The 19135-nt window shown below is 38.6% G+C and overlaps 2 protein-coding genes across 2 annotated transcripts in view; one reads left to right on the plus strand and one right to left on the minus strand.

Annotated features, from left to right (window-relative positions):
• LOC137979841 (uncharacterized) overlaps nucleotides 1–2180 on the plus strand; it is a 22522-nt gene extending 20342 nt beyond the window's left edge. Inside the window, exons 10-11 of the mRNA XM_068827168.1 lie at nucleotides 287–514; nucleotides 1398–2180. Of these exons, the coding sequence (XP_068683269.1) occupies nucleotides 287–514; nucleotides 1398–1750 (581 nt within the window). The 3' untranslated portion in view covers nucleotides 1751–2180. The remainder of the gene's footprint in view (nucleotides 1–286; nucleotides 515–1397) is intronic.
• A 668-nt stretch (nucleotides 2181–2848) lies between these two features.
• On the minus strand, nucleotides 2849–19063 carry LOC137979842 (maleylacetoacetate isomerase-like). The gene is made up of 9 exons (XM_068827169.1): nucleotides 18956–19063; nucleotides 11923–11974; nucleotides 11271–11338; nucleotides 9949–10023; nucleotides 9178–9258; nucleotides 6701–6827; nucleotides 5215–5267; nucleotides 4329–4378; nucleotides 2849–3242 (listed from the first exon to the last, which is right to left on the minus strand). The coding sequence occupies exons 1-9, from the start codon at nucleotides 18962–18964 to the stop codon at nucleotides 3116–3118; spliced, it is 642 nt and encodes a 213-aa protein (XP_068683270.1). The 5' UTR covers nucleotides 18965–19063; the 3' UTR covers nucleotides 2849–3115.
• Between the last annotated feature and the right edge of the window lie 72 nt (nucleotides 19064–19135).

Genomic DNA, 19135 nt, shown 5'->3' on the forward strand with positions numbered 1-19135 from the left:
CAAAAAAATTCCATGAAGCAAATATTGGTGTTGGGGACCCCCCTCTCCCACCAAAAATGCGGAGGGAAGGTCGGTTGTTTCTGACTTTTCGTAAACAACATTGCTGTGGGTGGGGAAGGGGGCTCTTTTTAGGCCTTTGTTGTCCAAAACGACGAAAACTTGAGAAAGTGTTAAGGTTTTTTCTCCAGGATTAATGTATGATCCTAACTATGGCTGTACTTTTAAGCTTAAAGCCGACTATATGGCTGTAATCTTCTTTCTAAAGCGTGATCTTCTCCTTTCACAGCAGTGAAAGCATTTTGCAATGGCAAATTGGACGGCTTCTATGACGACCCGAGCGATTGCCAGGCGTTTTTCCAGTGTTTAAATCGAAAATCTACAAAGAGATTCTGCCTTAAAGGATTGGTTTTTAATTCGAAGTTGAAAACATGCACTTCGCCCCATACCTTTCCATGCCGTGAACGCCCTGCAACATTGGACACAAAACCAAGCCAGAAGATTAATTTAATTTCAGGTACGCGACGGGAAAATGTGCACGAGCGTAGCCACGACTGGTTTTGGTTTCACTTCTGATTGGTTGAAAAAATAGAGCGAGAACTTTGAACCAATCACTGATTGAAGTTATGCAAAACCAATGCAATTCGCTAATTACTTTCGACACTCAATTGAAAACCGCTCCAAGCGGGAGATGATTGTAATCGTTCTTACCCAGTCACTCGTGTGATCCAAAACCTATTCTCGGTTTTCACATGACGTCACGGCCACCATGTTTGTGCCTTTACACAAAGAAAAGACGGCCATGTTTGTGTCCCGACTGAATCCTCCGGGAATTGAACTGTACTATTGTGCAAATGTTGGCTGTTGATCACGTGAGTAAATACCAACAATTTAAAAACTCGTCTAAAACTTCCTTGCTCTCTGGAAATGGCTGAACATAGATCTGGTACGGGAGTTGCACTCGCCTCGTAATGCGTCCTCATGCGATCCTTTGAAAAAATAGGTTCTTATTGGAGGTAAGAATATGCTTAAATTCCTGAAGAGGGTATCTTTTTGCTTTGTAGTGTCACACTACAAGAGCTTTAGGTGCAGGATTATTACAAGGGAAACTGGCCAAAGTTGATCTATATTTAGTCCAATCACGCTCAATTTCCAGAAAACTCTTTTAACGCTTTAACGCCTGAAGGCTATTGGCCGTACGTTTCAGCTTTACTGCACTCATTCTCTTCCCAAGAGCGGCCTGGTACTCCTAACCGACAGAGACTGAGCTCGAGCTCTGGCTCCGACAGCTAAGAAGGCCAGGCGGCAATGGGAACAAGAATGAAGCAAACCGACTTCAAACATACGTGTCCAGTTCTCTGTGCGATCGGAAGATATCTAACGCTTTGTTTCTTCTCCAGCAGTCATTGACAAAGGTTTCTGCTTGGACAGAGCCAACGGAAGCTACGCTGATCCGTACGACTGCTCCAGCTTTTATACTTGCCTCAAAGGAGAAGCAAAACGAGAAAACTGTCCTAAAGCTTTACGTTACAACTACAACACTGGTGAATGCGACTGGCCTGCCAATGTCAAGTGTAAAAAACAGCCTTTGTTTAGGGCGTGGATCCACAAAATAAGAGACGGAACAGGATCAGATAACCAAGGACTAACCATTCATGGCTCCATCACCAGGGTAACGGCCGTTGCTAGGGAACATATAATCCATAAGCCGGACGATGAGATAATTATAGTTAATGAAAACGATGTAGAGTGACTCAACTCCTTTGCACAGCAAAAGACTCGCACTGAGCTATCGGTCAAGATCAGTCCAAAAATGGATGATGTAATTGTACAAACATTTCTCGACACTTTGGAATAGACTGATTGCAAGCGTCATAAACGTTCATAGAAAATATATCATCTCTGGCACGAGAATTCACCCAAGGCTTGCAGCTATGAATCTCATAAGAATTCACTTCAATGGTCTCAATCAGGTCTCTAAATTTTCATCTCTGTTTTTTTCAAACAATGCCTTGGGCAACCGCAGTCCAAGGGTCTCCCCGGCCCACGGAAAGAGGAGAGAACCCGGGAACGACTTTGGCCCTATGGCCGCAATCTCCAATGTAATCTCTCCGCTCTTTTGCTCACAAGACAAGCAAAAGTAAGGTGGTTAGAGTGACTTTCATGTGACCTTGAAAATAAACGAAAAAAGAGAACGTAAACAAAAATGCAAAACATTTAAATGGCTTATCGAACAAAAACATACCAGGGCGAATTTTCATTGGCTTAGCGACCGCGGATGCAAAGAACGTCATCTCTCCATGGAACTTTCTGGAAAGCGATCGGCGTTTCGCTTTGACATCATTTGAATAGCAGTAATGTGATTGGACGATCAAACTGCTTACTGCCCATATTACGAGTTTCCTTGGCGGGAATAAGGAGAAGCTTTGTTTCATCTTGACAAACATTGGTCCGGGAAACAAATTGCGAACACATTTTCAAGGTCATACGAAAGTCTCTCCAACAATAGACACAATAACGAGAGAACTCGGAACAGAAAAGGGGAAAACACAAAGGAGATGCAACCATTTTGATACTAATGAGAATTTAGTCCTGGACAAGAGATCTGTACAACTTGTGTTTGGACTCAAGCCAGGACATTTAAACATTTTTCACTTCTAACGTCCAAAAGCGATGGTAATACCACTGCATGACACTTTAGTGTGACCTTCAACCAGTAAAAGCAACTTGCACTTTACAAACTGTGTCTTAACCTGACGGCCTAGAGGTTTAATGTCACTGTCACTTGATCGTCACCGACCAAAAAACTGAGATAACCACATGAGACCCCATGAGACTGAAAACAAGCCTGTCTGTCATAACGCATTTATTTTATTTTTTCGCAAAATAAATGCAGTTAATACAATGTTACTTCTTATTGAGTTGTTCTAGTTGTTTTACAGTGATTACATTTTCTCAATTGTATGTTTTGCTTCCAAAGATAAATCCAGACTTCCACTTCACATCGATATTTTTCCTTAGATCTTAATGTATTGTGAAAGTTAAGAATACTGCAGGTTTTGTGAGACAAAATAACTTCCTACTTATCATTCCTGGCCTAAAAAAGTTATTATTTAGGTCATCCCCTCAATTCTTCGGGGCAGTCTGGTTGTTTTGAAGGATGTGAAGCTTTAAAAGCATCTAGCTGCAATAACGCCTCATTGATTCGGGATATGATCGGAAACGGCGACATGTCAACTTTAAACCTACAAGGAAAGCAGCCGGTTTAAAATGTGAAATAATGCGGCGGAAGAAAAAGCAAGTTAACGAAGTTCTTTTGGAACGTACAATTTCATGTAACAGGACTGTGTCAATGAAGTTACAAACAACAGACAAACTGTCAGTCAGCTGAACAGTTTTCATCGAAATACCCAAATTGCAATCCATTTTAATCTTCTTCAGGTTTGCCCATCCCTACCTACATTTGTATTTGCTGTTTTATTCAAACCTTTATAAGTAGTTATTTTTACGCTTCGGTTGATTTTGTAGCCAGTCCCCAGTTGCTAAATTTGGCTAAATTTTTGTATCACAGAATGAGCCCCTTCATATCGTGCATATTTTGGACTGGTATACTCAAAAGCGCCATATAACTGTTACAATACACTTGCAGAAAAAAAATCATTTAAATAAAAGAGGACATGCTGAAAACTCCAACTGAGAGGAAATGGCTATGAACACTTCAAGGAAGGGTAAAGTTGACTTGGAACACCCAACATAAACAAATGAAAGGCTTAGGGCGTTTTCCTTTTGTCAGAACTGGCCGGCCAGACCCGTCAGTTTGTTTGCAAAGAAAATGCAAGAATTTGGAGAAACAATTGCATGATGATCCCTCGCGTTCTCTGTTCTGGAGTATATATCATCCTCGAAGTGTTAATTTGAGGGTGTCGACGAGTTAGTCCTTCCAAATGCCCGGTCTGGGCGGTCAGTTCTGTTCAAATGGAAAGCATCCATAGTTTCTAAAAAACACTGTAGTGCTAAGTCAACGGGAAAGTGAAATACGACAATTTGGGTCAAACAAACGAGTTCATGAACATAGAATTGCCACCGTGGAAGGATTGAATGGCTCATGTACTTCGAGAGTTTGCCCTTTACGAAGGGCGAACGCTCGAAAAGTCAACCATGGTGCAACATTTGATCCATCAAGACGACAACACGTCAATTTGTGGACCTATGTGTAATGTTTCTTTAATTCAAACAATTTTCTCGGGACACGTTGGTGCATTGTATGGCATAACTCGAAATATAAAAACTTAGTTTAAAATCATATAGGGAAAAAATCGTGAAGTGTTTACCTGTTTGCATTATAAACTTGCGGCACAAGACATATATCAGCCATTGTAATCTGAAAAAAAAAGCGGTGGTTTTTGATTTTGTTTGGAGAGAGGAACAATTAAGTACCGGTATCTTAAGACGAATAGAGAGTTTCTCAGTCACGTGGAAAAAGGATGCGATTCCATAAAGTCAAACGTTTTTGGCTTAAAAAATGAAAGCCAAGCTTTAGTGTCAAAACTTGCATTCTTGCTACCGTCTTTAAGGGAACCTCCACTTCAACAAAAAAATAACTTGAAATCGCAGGAAATAATCATTACAGTCAAGTCAGTCAAGTAATTTCAAAGAAAGTGTTTGTATCCGAAATGAATAAGTTTTAGAATCGCCTATTTTTGTTTTGGCAGCGGCGCAACCATCTTGAATAATTGTGACGTGTTACGGTTGCCCTATTGTTATTAAACAAAAGCTCTTGGAGTCAGAACAATAGGGCAATAGTGAAACTAAGCGATTTTAAAATTCACTGTTTTAAAAACAAATTTCAAACAAATTTGTTTGTGAACATGATTTACTTCGGTTTAAACTTATTCTGTAGTAAGAGTGGAGGTTCCCTTTAAACGCACTTGATGACACAAGACCTGGAATGCTAGCGAACGGAGGAACTGGGAATTTTGAGGAAATAGCTTCATTTGCTAGTGTTTCCGAGTGGATAACAGCGAAGAACCAGCTGGCGCCAAAGGTGTTTTGTCAGGGGAGTAACTTGTTGCACACAGCATTTTTCACTGAAACAGGAGAAAAAAGCCATTTTGGAATGACCAAGTGGCTATATTTTCAGAATTTATTAAGATTCACTGAATGAAACAATTTTCCATTCACGCTTGTTGGACATGACATGGTAAAGAAATATCGCACCTCATCCCCTACACAATATTTTCCTGATGTACCCTCCAAGATTTTCTCCAAGTCTAAAGAGAAAAGAGAAATCCAACTGTAAGCCTTCATTAACACTGCAACCATGAACCTTAACGCACAAAAACAACTCGCAATTTGCCAAACACAGTTTTTGTTTTGTTAGTAGGAAGCATAAGAAACGACAAGCAACATATGCATGTAGACAAACTAAAAGGTAAAGTCTACTAAGAGTCTACTGGCCCATCTGGCCGACTCTTATCTCCGATTACTGTAGTATGAAGCGACTAGGCGTATTTCTACTCCCCCCTGGATGGGATGCCAGTCCATCACAGGGTTACCCCCAGCATTAATTTGCCGGTACCCATTTATACACCAGGGTGGAGAGAGGCACCGTGAGAGTAAAGTGTCTTGCCCAAGAACACAACACAATGTCCTCGGCCAGGCCCCGAACCCGGACCACTCGATACGGAGTCGAGCGCACTAACCATGAGGCCACCGCGCCTCCTACACTAACTAGTCGTTAATTTGTTTTTGTTCTCACATAAGACACTATTTTCTTACGTCACTAGCGAGGCCCAGGCCTATGACGAAAGTGTGCCTGGCACAGTTACGTTTGGCCGGAAAAAGAGTTAGAAAATTATCCTCGCGAGGTAACGAATGACGTTCTCCACAAAGCCCAAAAAATCAATTCCCTTTTTCCTTCAAATTTTGAAAGCGTGTTTCCCAATCACCAGAGTAGAGAAGTTTGAAGCCTTCTTTTCGAGCAGAAATTTGTTTAAAATTGAAAGTCTGTCATTGCTAACTTTAAAGTCTTGAGAGAGCAAGGTCAAGGCAAAACGACGTGAAATCACCAAATTTGAAGTTTGAAGATAGCGTGAGCGTACTGATGTGAATCATTCATTCCTTTTAATTACTTGTTTGTTTGTTTGTTATTTGTTTGAGTAGATTGAAGTTTTGGCAGCTATTTAGCTGATGTGGACCTGCTATACCCACCCATCCATACACCATAAGGACAGCCACAACACCGGAGACTTCACCCCCTACTCTTTTCGAATAGTGGGTGGGTATTTTTAACGTCCCGCAGGAAACTTACGAACATAGAGGATCTTTGTGAGACGGGGTCTACTGCTTATAGTCCTTACCCAAGAAAACTTGAAAGTCTAACCAATTGCGGGAGTAATTTCAAAGGCAGCACTTTCTCCTCAGTTATTTTAAGATCCTGAGTGTTGGTCTGGCCGGAGTAGAGCTCACGGCCTCCCGCACAGCAGCCCGGTGCTCAACCAACTGAGCCACCGGTGTGCTCGTCGTACCCAGTTTATTTTCAGGATACTTCGTCATCAGCTTACGATGTGAACGAGATAGAATCATCGCAATAATGCAAAGTTACATTTTGAAGTAACATTTTCGTCGAACGCCGTCTCAGATCAGTCGTAAACTTCCTTCTATCTGAGTCATGCTCCCCGCTATTTCCAATAACGAAACGTACTTTGAAATCCTTTGTTGATATAGTGATGCCCCCACTCAGCTTTTCTGTCATCTCCAAGGTAACGTAGGACAGAAAGATTTTGAAGAGGTTGTATTCCACTGGCTATACAATGAGAAATTTGACGAACCTGCAAACGAGGTACTTGATGTTGATGACACTATAGGTAATTTTCACGATGGCGTCATTTGACTACAACTACCACAATTCAGTTTGTTTTTGTTTTCATATTTAAAATTTTGTATTCCCAGTGAGGTAAAAATAACAATAGCTCTAATTAACATGAGACAAGCGAAACCTGAAGGATTCTGGTACTTGTAGTCAAATAGTGTCATCATGCAAATGTCTTATAAGATGACATAATCTTAAATACAAACAAGAAGTGCTGAAGGCTGGCAACATTTGAATCAAATTACAAGACCCTCGAAGTACAAATTTCCCTTCCTTTGCTAAAGAGAGTATCCATGAATCTCGTTTTCTTTCACAAAAGATGAACAGGTGCTCTTAAAACTGTTGTTTGCAAACTCAAAGGTCTAAGACACACGGCACGGGTCACAGGTCAGTGTACAGGTCACTAGCCTACTAATAAACGATTACATCAAAAGTGTCTCCTAGCCCTTATCACTCTATAAAAATGATGACTCAGGTTTTGGGGGAACACTTTTGGCTTAGATGTTCATTAGTGGAGCAGGGGCTTCTAGCCTTGACCTGTGGAGTGTCACCTGCGTTTTTGACCCGTCTTTTTAACAATTCCGTAACCAAATGTTCGGTCCACATCCACGGATTGCTTTCGAATTTGGAATGCCTTCCAAGAACGCAAAATGGCGCATTGAGGGGGAGACAAAATTCTACTGATTAAGTTCCGCAAAATTTGGCAAAATTTTTATGTTTATTGGCCCATTCCTATTTTATTAAGAAACTTTCAAGGAAAAATAATTACTATGCATTCAATTTGACATTGATTATTGATGATGAAAATATGGATTGTTCACAAAATACCCTTGTGCTCATGCTTGCACCAATATTCAAGTTTCAAATTCTACACTGTATCCTAACAACGGACCCTATTCAAAGCCCTGCACACACTTTTTAATAGCGTCCAGACAATTAGCCCCAGATTTTTCGCCCCATATGATTAGGTGCAAAGCACTGATTACAGTATTTTGGTCTAAACATTCATTTTAGTGATTGTTTAAGGCAAGGGTTTCAAAAGGCTTAGGCATCCCTTCGTCTGAAGCGAATAGTCCAGGGCTGAACAGTCAGGGGCTAATTTTCTGGCAGGATGTTTGTGAGGAGGGGGGGTCGCATTTCGGATATCTTACATCAGTACAAGCCACACTATAATTCGCACGTTACATCATTGTATAACTTACAGTCCAGTTAAAGGTCTTCAACATTAATGAAAGTTTGACAAATGTTTGATGAACATGCATACTGCACATGCTACCATTGTTAAATAACCAACGAGTTTCATAAGTGTTCCGAGGATGAACTCGGGGGGCATGGAAGTTTTCTAGAGGGTAAAACAATCTTCTGATCTTTTAGTCACTACTGCCGGGTTGGTAGTTGTAGAATTAATACGAGCTTCTGGGATTCCCGAGATCTGGGGTCTCTTACTGATGAAAATCCAAGTATAAGCTGAAGTTTCATCATTTACAATAAGAAAACTTACAGCTCTCGGAAAACCACTCTCCAAAGCATTTCAAAATGCTAAAATCCTCTCCCTCCATGAGGTTTTTTTTTGCATGCAGTTTTCCCTCTCGTCAGGAATTAAGCAAATTTTTAGTTGATTTGGTCTCACTGCTTTTAGTTCATTTATGGTTTCCCTAATTACTATGAAAATCCATAAACCGTGAACACTAGAAATATTTATGGAATATTATTGTGTTCCCAGTTAAAAAGCCAATCATGTGCAAGAAAACTAAACCGCAACCAGTAACAGCAATCAAGCTCGTTTCCAGACACCTTGGGAACAAGGATCTAACGGCAATTACTTTGTGGTTTTATGGCGCTTCTCATTGGTAATAGAGCCCTTCTGCTCAGCTTTGTGACCTTATTACTATTACTCCTATTATCTTTATCTTGAAGAAAATTATGACATTTTTTTAATTTCCAAGACATGTTTCGATGTTACGAACATCATCGTCAGTTACAGAATATTTAAAAAACCGTTAGGACTATATAACAACTAGGAGAAACATGCATAATTAATTATGATTAAGTGACAAGAATTACATATTTCAATGAGTTACAGAGTGTTTGAAAGTATGTAGAGCCTAAAGCGTAAGTGTCAGGTTGACGTGATGAACTTGTTGGTTTAAATTAGGCTTTTCCCAATTTATATGCATAGCATCCTTGAGTTTAAGTTGAAATTTAGTAGGGACGGAATCAAGGATTTCGAAACAATCCGCAGAGCAAGATTGGTTATTATTACCTTAATTACCAGCAAAGCAGTAAAGCTCAAATGAAAAAAATCCTACCAAGGCTTTTTTGTATGGATCATTCTTTGGAAACAAGGGTGGCTCAGGTCGTGTTTCATCCAGATATTCCATAATGGTCAACTGATTAAAACGAAATTAAAAAGAAGATACAGAGAATAAACAAAACCATCGATCTAAAGTGGAGTGTCCCCAATTTCTGTCACTTGGAAATGACAAGTTCAAGTGGCACGTTTTGGGGCATAAAGGTGTGAAACGTGGCCATTACTTTGGTTGTTAAGTCTCCAAAAGAAAGAAGAAGCCCCCCTCCCCCCTCCCACTGACATTCAACATTCAGACAGAGTAAAATTGACGAAGTCTCACTCCCAGGAATCAATGGGTTAATAAAAAAGTGAAACTCATAGAACTTACTCTTACTAAGTGCATCTACCATTTTACTGGTCCACAGAGGAGAGTTTAGGAGTGATTGGGTTAAAAAGCCACCTTTTTTCTGAATAAGCAGATTCAAAAATGGAGTTTCAAAACCTTTGAGAAATGACCACCCTAGATCCTCAGATCGCACTCTTCAACATGATCCTCCCTGACAAAAGATAAAATTTGAGTATCCCTGCCCGTATAGAATCCCCCCACCCCTGCTGAGATGTCTATACAGTGCATAAGATCTTCCTATGCCTTGAGTAAGTTCCACCCCACCAGCCTGCCCAGGACAAATGCAAGCTCTGGGTGACAGACAGTACTTTACAATTCTCCACCAACAATACCAGGCAGAGTATATTTATAACAGTTATCGAACATACTCATCACTAAACTTACTGAATCTGCCAGGGTGTGGCCGTCAATTACCAGCGCTGGAACTTGACCAATGGGATTCAACTTTTTGTACTCGAGCTTCACAAATAAAAAAATCAACTCATCAAAAACTAAAAAGGATGTTATCAATTTTTCACAACATTCTGGATAATATTATTCAGTCTTGATTTTTTTATTTTCTACAAAAAGATAAAGTTTATTTATATAATTGGATGACAAATTTGAATTTGAAAAACTCAAGTTTACAATAAGTTAATTTAACTATTATTTACAATAAAATTATTAAAAAGAGTAAAAACTACATACAATAAGATATCTATCTACAATCAATTATGTGCTGTGTTCGTTAATTATGACTTAATGTTGTCACTAACTAAGGGATGCATCCCAAGATTTCACTGCATAAGGAATAAAACTATCCTGAAATCGTTTGGTGCGGCAGTTGACAAGAGAAAATGTTCTCGGGTTTCTTAAGGAATATGGACGCTCAACTAGGGAGGGCAGGACTTCGTGAAACTTACATTGTCGAACCACCGACTTGTAAAACCGGTGACACAGTTCACCTCTTCTCTCGTGAGGGGTTGGAAGACCTAATTCCGAGGAGTCTGTCATTATAGGACAGAGAAGGTAACATGATCTTCGTTGCACGGCGCTGGATTTGTTCGAGGTCGTCACATAGCAATGACATTAGCACACGTAACACACCTTCACATACACTTATTGAATAAAAGGAAAATGTTTTTTCTGCCCATGATCATTAATAAATAATGACCAAACCATCCACATAAATATATCTTAGTTAACCCTTTCACCCCCGTGGGGTTCCCCATTGACGAATAAAATCGTCTGGCGTTAGACAGAGTAAAATCTATAAGTGGCACTCTTGGGAGTGAAAGGGTTAAGTTAATTTTTTCCTTCTAATAGTAAATACACTAAATTATAAGGGTCGGTCAAATAACAATATTATACACCAAGCTATCTAGAAAATACAAATTTATGCGCACAGTTCATATCCCTGCTGTACAATGTACCTAATATAGTTAAGGAACGCATCAGCAATAAAGTTAGCTGAACACATGAAAAAATGTCCGACAAAAGCAGTTTTGGACCAGAATTGACCAAGACAGAAATCTATGCTTTAGTTGACAATACTGAAATAAAATCAACATCCGAAGAGTTGTTGATCCTGGAGTTTTTTTTTTTTTTTTAATGAAACAATCATTCTACTTGGGCTTGCTGGATATAAAATGATTATAACCAACTTGGCGCATTATTGGTTATTCATTAATACAGCACGCCCTCGTAGAATATTTGTTAATTATTACCTCTTGGTTTTCAGCCTTCAGCAGGTTGACAGAATGTGTTTCATAGTCAATTTCCTTCAATGACAGGGCTAAAATCCAGTCAAAAATCACAAATAGTTTTAAGATACCCACCTCCAGCAATTTTTCCACAAAATTATCTGTTGAGCAGGTAATAATCTCAGAGGTAAACCAATAACTTTTAATACTTCACAGCTGTGGATAGCCTTTTCAAGCTCTTTCAGTTTAGATGCCAGACAAATTAGCTCTTTACAACCTCTAGTTTTCATTGAATTGGTAAGGATGAAACAAATTTCTTTAAGTTTTCCTGTGACCAAAAAAAATATTTTTGTTTTTCTTTGGATTTCAGAACTGTTACTTAAACACTAAGTGACCCAAGTTTTAAGCCTTGATTTCAAAAAGACACCTGCATGTCTATTTTAACTGGAATATTTCTTTTAATCGTTCACCATTACTAGCTTTAATTAAAATCTTGAGAGAGCTGGGTCGATGAGAAAATGATGTCAAAGATTTCCTAGTGTGTGTGTGCACGGATAAATTTTATTTTCTACTTGTTACCCTTTCCCACAATCTCCTTCGCTATTATTAATTTTCACCCAGGCATATAATGAATGTAATGTAACTAGGATTCTGTTAAATTCCCTACTTAAATTACCTGTCCTAACTCTCCATGAGCAAGAACTTCTGAAATATGAGAACAGTATTGGCTGCAAGACAATTAAGTATTAAAAAATTGGATTTTCATATGATTTCTCAATGTAGTCATAATTATTCATTTTCCAGTCAGTTCACTATTCACAAGGATTTTACAAAGAGCAAGATGCACATCTGACTCTGACTAATCTTCCAACCTTCCACCAAAGACAAGAAAAGCAATGCTACTCCCATAAAAGGATGGGGATGCTCATCAGAAATTTTGAAAAGAACCCATAAGAGGTACCAAGATCCTGTCTTGTGGGCGTGGCATGAATTTTTTTCAACTCTAAGAGGTACCAAATTATGGGTTTCAAGTAGACAAAATTAAAAATTAGTTAATTTTCAAATGTTTCCTGTCATAATTTTCTGGCTCAATACCCTAAAAGGTACTGCTAAAGCTCCCACTGTGAACATTTTGAGGCTTCAACACCCTAATTAAGAGGTACAGAAAAAGCCTTTTTCATCCCAAAAAGTACAACGAGCACCCCCGGCCTTTTTATATGGGAGTCCCCTCCCCAGTCTACTGCAATTTTAATTGATTCATAAAAGGGTCGAACACTAAGTTCCCTCAAAACAGTGGCTTTTTTTAGCTTTCTCACATTTTCTAAGAAAACCAATGGGAACAAGTCTGACACCAAACCCTAGGGATGTGTAAAATCAGTTCTAAAAATTCCCTCAGTACCCTCAGCTATAATCAACAGTGGCTTGAAAAGGAATGAGATAGAGGATATGTTTGATCTGGTGTGGAAAACAAGAATTTGACCCTTAAGCTAGTGTTGGCATTGACAGTATTAATGATTAATTCAATAAAAAGAGGGCAGAAAAATTAATAATTTCCTATTTGCTCTCTGCCAAAGAGGGCTTGACTGCTAAATACCCCATCACATATTTGCATAAGAATAACACCTATTGTATTCTGACTCATTTTTCAAAGAACCCCGCCGAATGATAACGAAGGTGGCAGGGTATTCAGTGGTTACCCTTTAGCATCCACATGAGCTGGATTCTAGAATACCCGTCCACTTCATTTGCATATAAATTGCGTCTACTGTTAATTGCCTCGTTCTTCAAAGGATGCCACTTCAAGAATACAATAGTGGCCTGGTACATTCTAGAATCTCTCCAGCAAGACTGTAAAACGGTATGGCATTATATCTCTCTCATCATCGGAATTTGACATCCAAGTTTCAAATTTGAGTCTTGATTTTCATATTCAACATTGAAGTTTTACATCCAACATTAAAGTCTTGCATTTGACATCCAAGGTCCGAATTTGACACTGAAGTGGAAAATTCTGCATTTCACATTTGACATTCAAGTTTCAAATTCAAATTGCAACTTTTGAACTGAACTTCACGCATGGATGACTTGACCTTAACATTCGTATCCTTGGTAACAGTAAGCACTGATGTAGTTGAATGTGGGCCTGCAAGGCTTGGAAATTTAGGAATGGCGGCTGAAATATTGAGAAGACTGGTACACTGAGCCATTACAAGACAGAGTAGTCTTTCCCTTTTATCCCTTCAAAATTGATCGAGCAGTCAGAAGACTAGATTATGTGGAATGAACATTAGTGAACGTAGATAGTGGAGTACTTCAGGAACTTGACGAAATTATTCGAGTTTTGGGGGAGGCTACAACTCACTTGCGTATGGGTATCCCAGTCATATCATTCCAAGTCAGATTGTTACAGAGTCACTTGTCTGAGTTCATTCCACAAAAAGTCAGATCATCCCACTTAGATAACAAATAACCAGATAACAAATATTTAAATAGTTTTAAAGTAAAGTAAAGTAACCGTATTTCAATAACTCCATCAGTGCTCCGTTTTGCCATGTATTTAAAGCTACTTCAGCTGCACAGAAAGGAAATAAGTCCAAAAAAGGATGCAAGATCCAGGGATTGAACTCAGGATCTCTTGCAGCTAGGACGCACGCTAGCTGACTGTGCCATCCTTGCTCCTTTTAGGGCAGACTAAACTCCAAAGGGCGAACTTGAAGTTCCTTTGTGTGTAACAGAACAACTACTATCCCATTAACAAGACACTTGAAAGACACTTAAACGAGGTGCCCTTTCTGAAGGAAAAAGAAAGATTTTTGCCAGAGTACTTGTATATCGAAAAGTTCGAATACAGTCAGCGATGACGGATAGAGCTAATTTGATTGAACTTGTTCTGTCAACCTGCATTGAGCAAGAACTTTTTTACATTTTCATTGGATAAGAGTAGATCATTGTAGCTCATTGTAGCTCATTGTATGTCATTGTACATCACTGTAGAACTCTCATTGTGGGTCGTTGTAGCTCATTATAGATCATTGTGAGTTAGGACAATGTTCAAGCCAGCAAGCCATAATGCGAGTCATGTGAGCCATGCGAGCCACGACTGCAATTCATGCGAGCCATGGTTGCGAGTCATGCTGCGAAGCCAACATGCTGAGCCATGAGAGTCAACATGCAAGTCACAGTTATTGAAAGCTAACCGTTTTAAAATGGGTGCTTAGACTTAACTGTTTATCAGCGCTATTTGAAATGGGTGCTTATATTTTAAAATTATGCGAAATTCGCATAGCTCACATGGCTTGCTAGTGGTTCGCAGACTGTCCAGCTCTGATCATTGTAGGTCATTGTAAGCCATTCCTTGTTTTAGTAACTACAGTGTTTTCTTGTCTTTTTCTAAGTGGAATGATCTGACTCTTTAGCGGAAAGCATTAACTATGCTGGAATGATCTGACCTTGAACTGGACTCACGTGTGGATACTCTAAGGAGTTGAGCTATGATGGCAACTTGAAAACCCTGTTCCGTATTACAAGCAAAAAACTGTGTTCCATATTATAAGCAAAGGTAAGTGGTCCCCTCAAGTGTTCGCCTGATTCCCAGAGAATAACCAAGGAGCTGAGTGACTACATGTAGATGAAAAGGGAGAGGGAGACTCAGAAAGTCAAACAATTTTGTCAAGTTCCTGAAGTCCACTATCTATGTTCACTAATGTTCAAGCCACATAATCAAGTCTTAGGATTACTCAATCAATTTCGAAGGGATAAAAGGGTAAGTACTGTCTCCTGTACCACCTCTACCAGTGTTCTCAATATTTCAGCTGCCATTCCTACATATTCAAGGCTCACAAGGGCCCACAGTCAACTACATCGGTGCTTACCGTTACCAACTGAAGGATGTGAAATTGAAGGTCAAATCATTTATGCATGAAGTTCAATTCAAAAGTTGCAAAGTTGAATGGGCAGCACTAAAAGCCCGAATGCAGAAACTGGAATCTGGAATCAGGAAACCAGAAGCGTCCTCAATTTGTGAGAAATACAACAACTTACCCACTTCTTGTACGCTGTGCTATAATCCCCACACTCAAGCTCAAGCTAAGGCAGTCCATTTACCGGTAACTCTGAGGAAATGTAAACTGTAAATGGATCTGACCTTGTTATTCTGGATGTAAAGACTTAAGTATGGTGACAGCATTATCAAGCTACGGCAGTCCAAATTGCAATAAAGGAAACTTAAAACTTGTTTAATTCATTTTCCTTCTATTTTCACCTGCCTTGGTACAAAAATGCTTCTTTTAAAGGAACAAGACGCCCAGAGGATGTGTTGCGTAAGTGACAGGGCGCGACTGAAGCTGTCAATTAGAGGCTGAGGAAGAACAGTAAATAATTTATGAAAAATCCACACTGTTTATCAAAGTTAAGTTCTTTCGAGACATCCCACTAGCATTGATCAAATAGACTGGGGAAACAAGCAAGTTTTGAAGATTTTGCTGAAAGGCAGATGAATATTGCGCTTCAAGGTCGACAGCTGGTGATATGTTCGGCTTGGGTTAGAGGGTTTGTCCGCCATGTTTTAATTCGCAGTTTGAACATATCGTGGGCTTCAGAATGATGTAATTTCATGACACCAAAAACACCCAAAAAGCAGATTGAAACATTGCAATAACCATTTTAAACTGCTGAACAACATAAAAGGAAAGAGAAGCATGAATGGACACAAATGGACAAGATGGAAATGGATTTTATAGATAAAGATTTTAAACTAGGTAAAAATCATGAAGTGTGCATGAATAACTAAACTAATGAGGTCTTTATTCAATTTTAACAATATTGATGTCCATTTTACAGTTATTCTGTTTGCGGCCTACTTGTTGCCTTTTCCTTTCTTAATTTTCCTTATGAAAATAGAAATTTTAGACAATTTACGGCAAGATTTCGACAATCACATGATAATTTGATTGGCAAACCTGTTGGGAAAGCCGGAAAAACAGCCTTCGGAGTCAAAATGCCCATAAAACCTCTCCAATGAGCGTTCAAGTTGATATTCCAGTAAGATGTCTGATATTAATTTTTCGAATTTCAAAACATTTGTAGAAATCTCACCAGTTGTCATCAAAGGCAACTTGCTCTCTGAAACTTGCCGACCCGATGTGCATAATTATATCAATTCACCATTTGTTTTGTTTTGCTGAAATTGCAAAATTTTAAGATAAATTTCTCAGGTTGGCATATTAAAAGCTGCCGAGATGCGTAAACAAACTTATTTTGGTAGCTAGTTGAAGCAAGACTACAGTAGAATGGGTAGGTAATTTTTCGTCTTATAAACAACTTCATACTTTGACATCCCGATGTGCCAATAGACAGGATATGCATACTTTTGGCATGTCGAGTCGAGCGAGATGTTTAATCAATGCCGAAATTTTGCAGAAATTTAAAATGTAAATTCCTGACAGGTAGAAGTAAACTTCATTTTAGATGAAAATTCTTTGTAGACTGAAAGTTCTGCTGAGATGGTAAAAAAACTTGAATATGAAATTTGATAATCTAATTTTGGTAGCTAACTAAAACCAAGACCAACTAACACCAGAAAGGTCACGAAATTACCTTTAAATGATTTTCCAGGGAAAATATTGTGATTTATCCAAGCCAAAAAATTTTTGCGGAAAAATTGAGAGGAAAGGCATCATGCAAATGAAGATACCTGATGCTATCAAGTGACGTACTCATAATTTGTTTCCTCTCTTTGTACATCGCCCGTGATACAGAATTATTTGACAAATGTATTAAACCTTGAGAATTACCAGTGCTCTTCTTGAGTGAAAAAAATCCAAAGAAAGGAACTCTCTGTTGACCTTGACTTTCAAACAGAATCACCTACTGCTGGATTCCATCATGACTCTTTGCATTTACCTCACTACCTTTCGCCTTCCTTTGGAGTGGAAATGCAGTTAAGACCTCTCCAGTGAGCTTTCAGATTTATTTTCCAGCCATAAGATGGAGATATTTTCGATTTTCGAAACATTTTGTAATTTCTTCATCTGATAAACAACTATAGTTGACAAACGTATTAAACCTTGAGAATTACCAGTGCTCTTCTTGTGAAAAAATAAAAAACAAATCCAAGAAAGGAACACTGCATTGACCTTGATTTTCAAACAGATCACCAACTGCCGGATTCCATCATGACTCTTTGCACACCTTACTACCTCTCACTCATTATTTCGTTTTTTTCTCTATTTTCACTATAAATGCATCCATTCTTCCTTCGAAATTCACTCAGTTTTTTTAACTGTTACAGTAGCCACATGCAGTGTTTATATGAAAAACTTAATTGCAATGCTCTTTGTGCATTCCAAGCATTCATTATCAACGCCCATTACAAAAACATGTTAACAATCACACAGACACCCGTAAGGACATGTCCCCCGAGGGACCCATTTTTAAAGTTTAACATAAACTTAGATTAAGATTAAAATAGACGTTAGATTTCTGATCATTAATTTTCTCTCTTTTATATATCATTTATATGTATATAGTAATTTATTTTATCTTAGGTTTTTAACATGATGTATTGATCACCGAAGAGCCCCTCACGGGAGTGTTCAATAAACTTTTATTCATTCATTCATTCATTGCATTTGGGTAACCTTGAAAAGAATTACCCTAACGTTTTCCACGTTTATGGCATTAATTGCCTGAATAAAGGTCACATTTGCTCAGAATTATTATGTGTGTGATGTAATAATTTTATCGTAAGGAAATTCCACATTACCATTGAAACGTATTGAGATCACTGATCTTTGAAGCTGACATATACCCTTGCTGAAGCGTAAGTTTCAGTTATTTTTATAAGTCTCTCTCTAGTCTTAAATAATTTGGCCAACCTGAGCTGTATAAACTTTTGTGTGTACTTTTAAGAATATGCCATTCATGTTGTTCAGTCACCAGTAACCAATTCAATTTCAGATATCAATTAGCATTGTTGCATATTTACCATTAACAAAGCTTGCAGCTGCCATTTGCACTCTATGAAGACGTGCTGTTAAATATTCCGGAAACGAGTGATGAAGAATGTCATACACCTTATTCCAAAATTGCCACCATTTTAGTATTCTTTTGTTGGCTTGAAAATTAACCCTTGTTGCCTCGTCCAAGGTCAAATATTCTTTTGAATTTTCAGCTTAACAACGAGGCAACAAGGGCTAATTTGCAATCAAACAGAAGAATACTAAAATGATGGCCATTTTGGAATAAGGTGTATAATATAATTTTGATAGGACAAGTGCTCGGACAAGGTTTTTCCTAATATGGAAACGCAACAGAATTTAAATTTTGGAGGCTGTGGTAATAAGTAGAACATAATCAAAGGAAGCAAAGACGGTAAAACACAACTAGTGATTTATCCAGTGGATAAGTTGTTGTGGTTCTCGCGAATTGTGGATATTTCTGGTTTGTGGTTTCCGGTTTCCGATTTCCGGCTTCCGGCTTCCAGATTAGGGCAAGTTGAATTTGAAACTTGAACGTCGAATGTGAAGTGCAGAAGTTTCCATTTCAATGTCAAATTCAAAACTTCAATGTCAAATTCAGAACTTGGACGTCAAATTCAAACTTCAATGTTGGATATAAAACTTCGATGTCGAATACGAAAATCAAGACCCAAATTTGAAACTTGGATGATGAATTTTGGCGGAGATATAACGTCATGAAATGGAACCTACCTTAGACATCGAGCTTTTGTGAAAAAATAGTAAAAGCAAACGTCAACGTGTTCCACACGAAAACGATTATCGACCTTCTTCTGCAAGGCGTTCCTGTACTTTATCTTAGTCTCCTCGCGGTCATTTTTGCTATTTATTTTAATTTGGGAATATGATAAGGGCGGGGAAAGAATAATATTT

Source organism: Montipora foliosa, chromosome 12 (assembly GCF_036669935.1).
Source record: "Montipora foliosa isolate CH-2021 chromosome 12, ASM3666993v2, whole genome shotgun sequence".
In the NCBI taxonomy this organism is placed as follows: Eukaryota; Metazoa; Cnidaria; class Anthozoa; order Scleractinia; family Acroporidae; genus Montipora; species Montipora foliosa.

Excerpts from the sequence above, each read along its gene's own strand:
- LOC137979842 (XM_068827169.1), bottom strand. Across the intron at positions 4,379-5,214 it reads AATATTGTGTAGGGGATGAG|ATTACAATGGCTGATATATG; the intron begins GTGCGATATTTC and ends TTTTTTTTTCAG. Across the intron at positions 3,243-4,328 it reads CAAGTTTATAATGCAAACAG|GTTTAAAGTTGACATGTCGC; the intron begins GTAAACACTTCA and ends CTTTCCTTGTAG.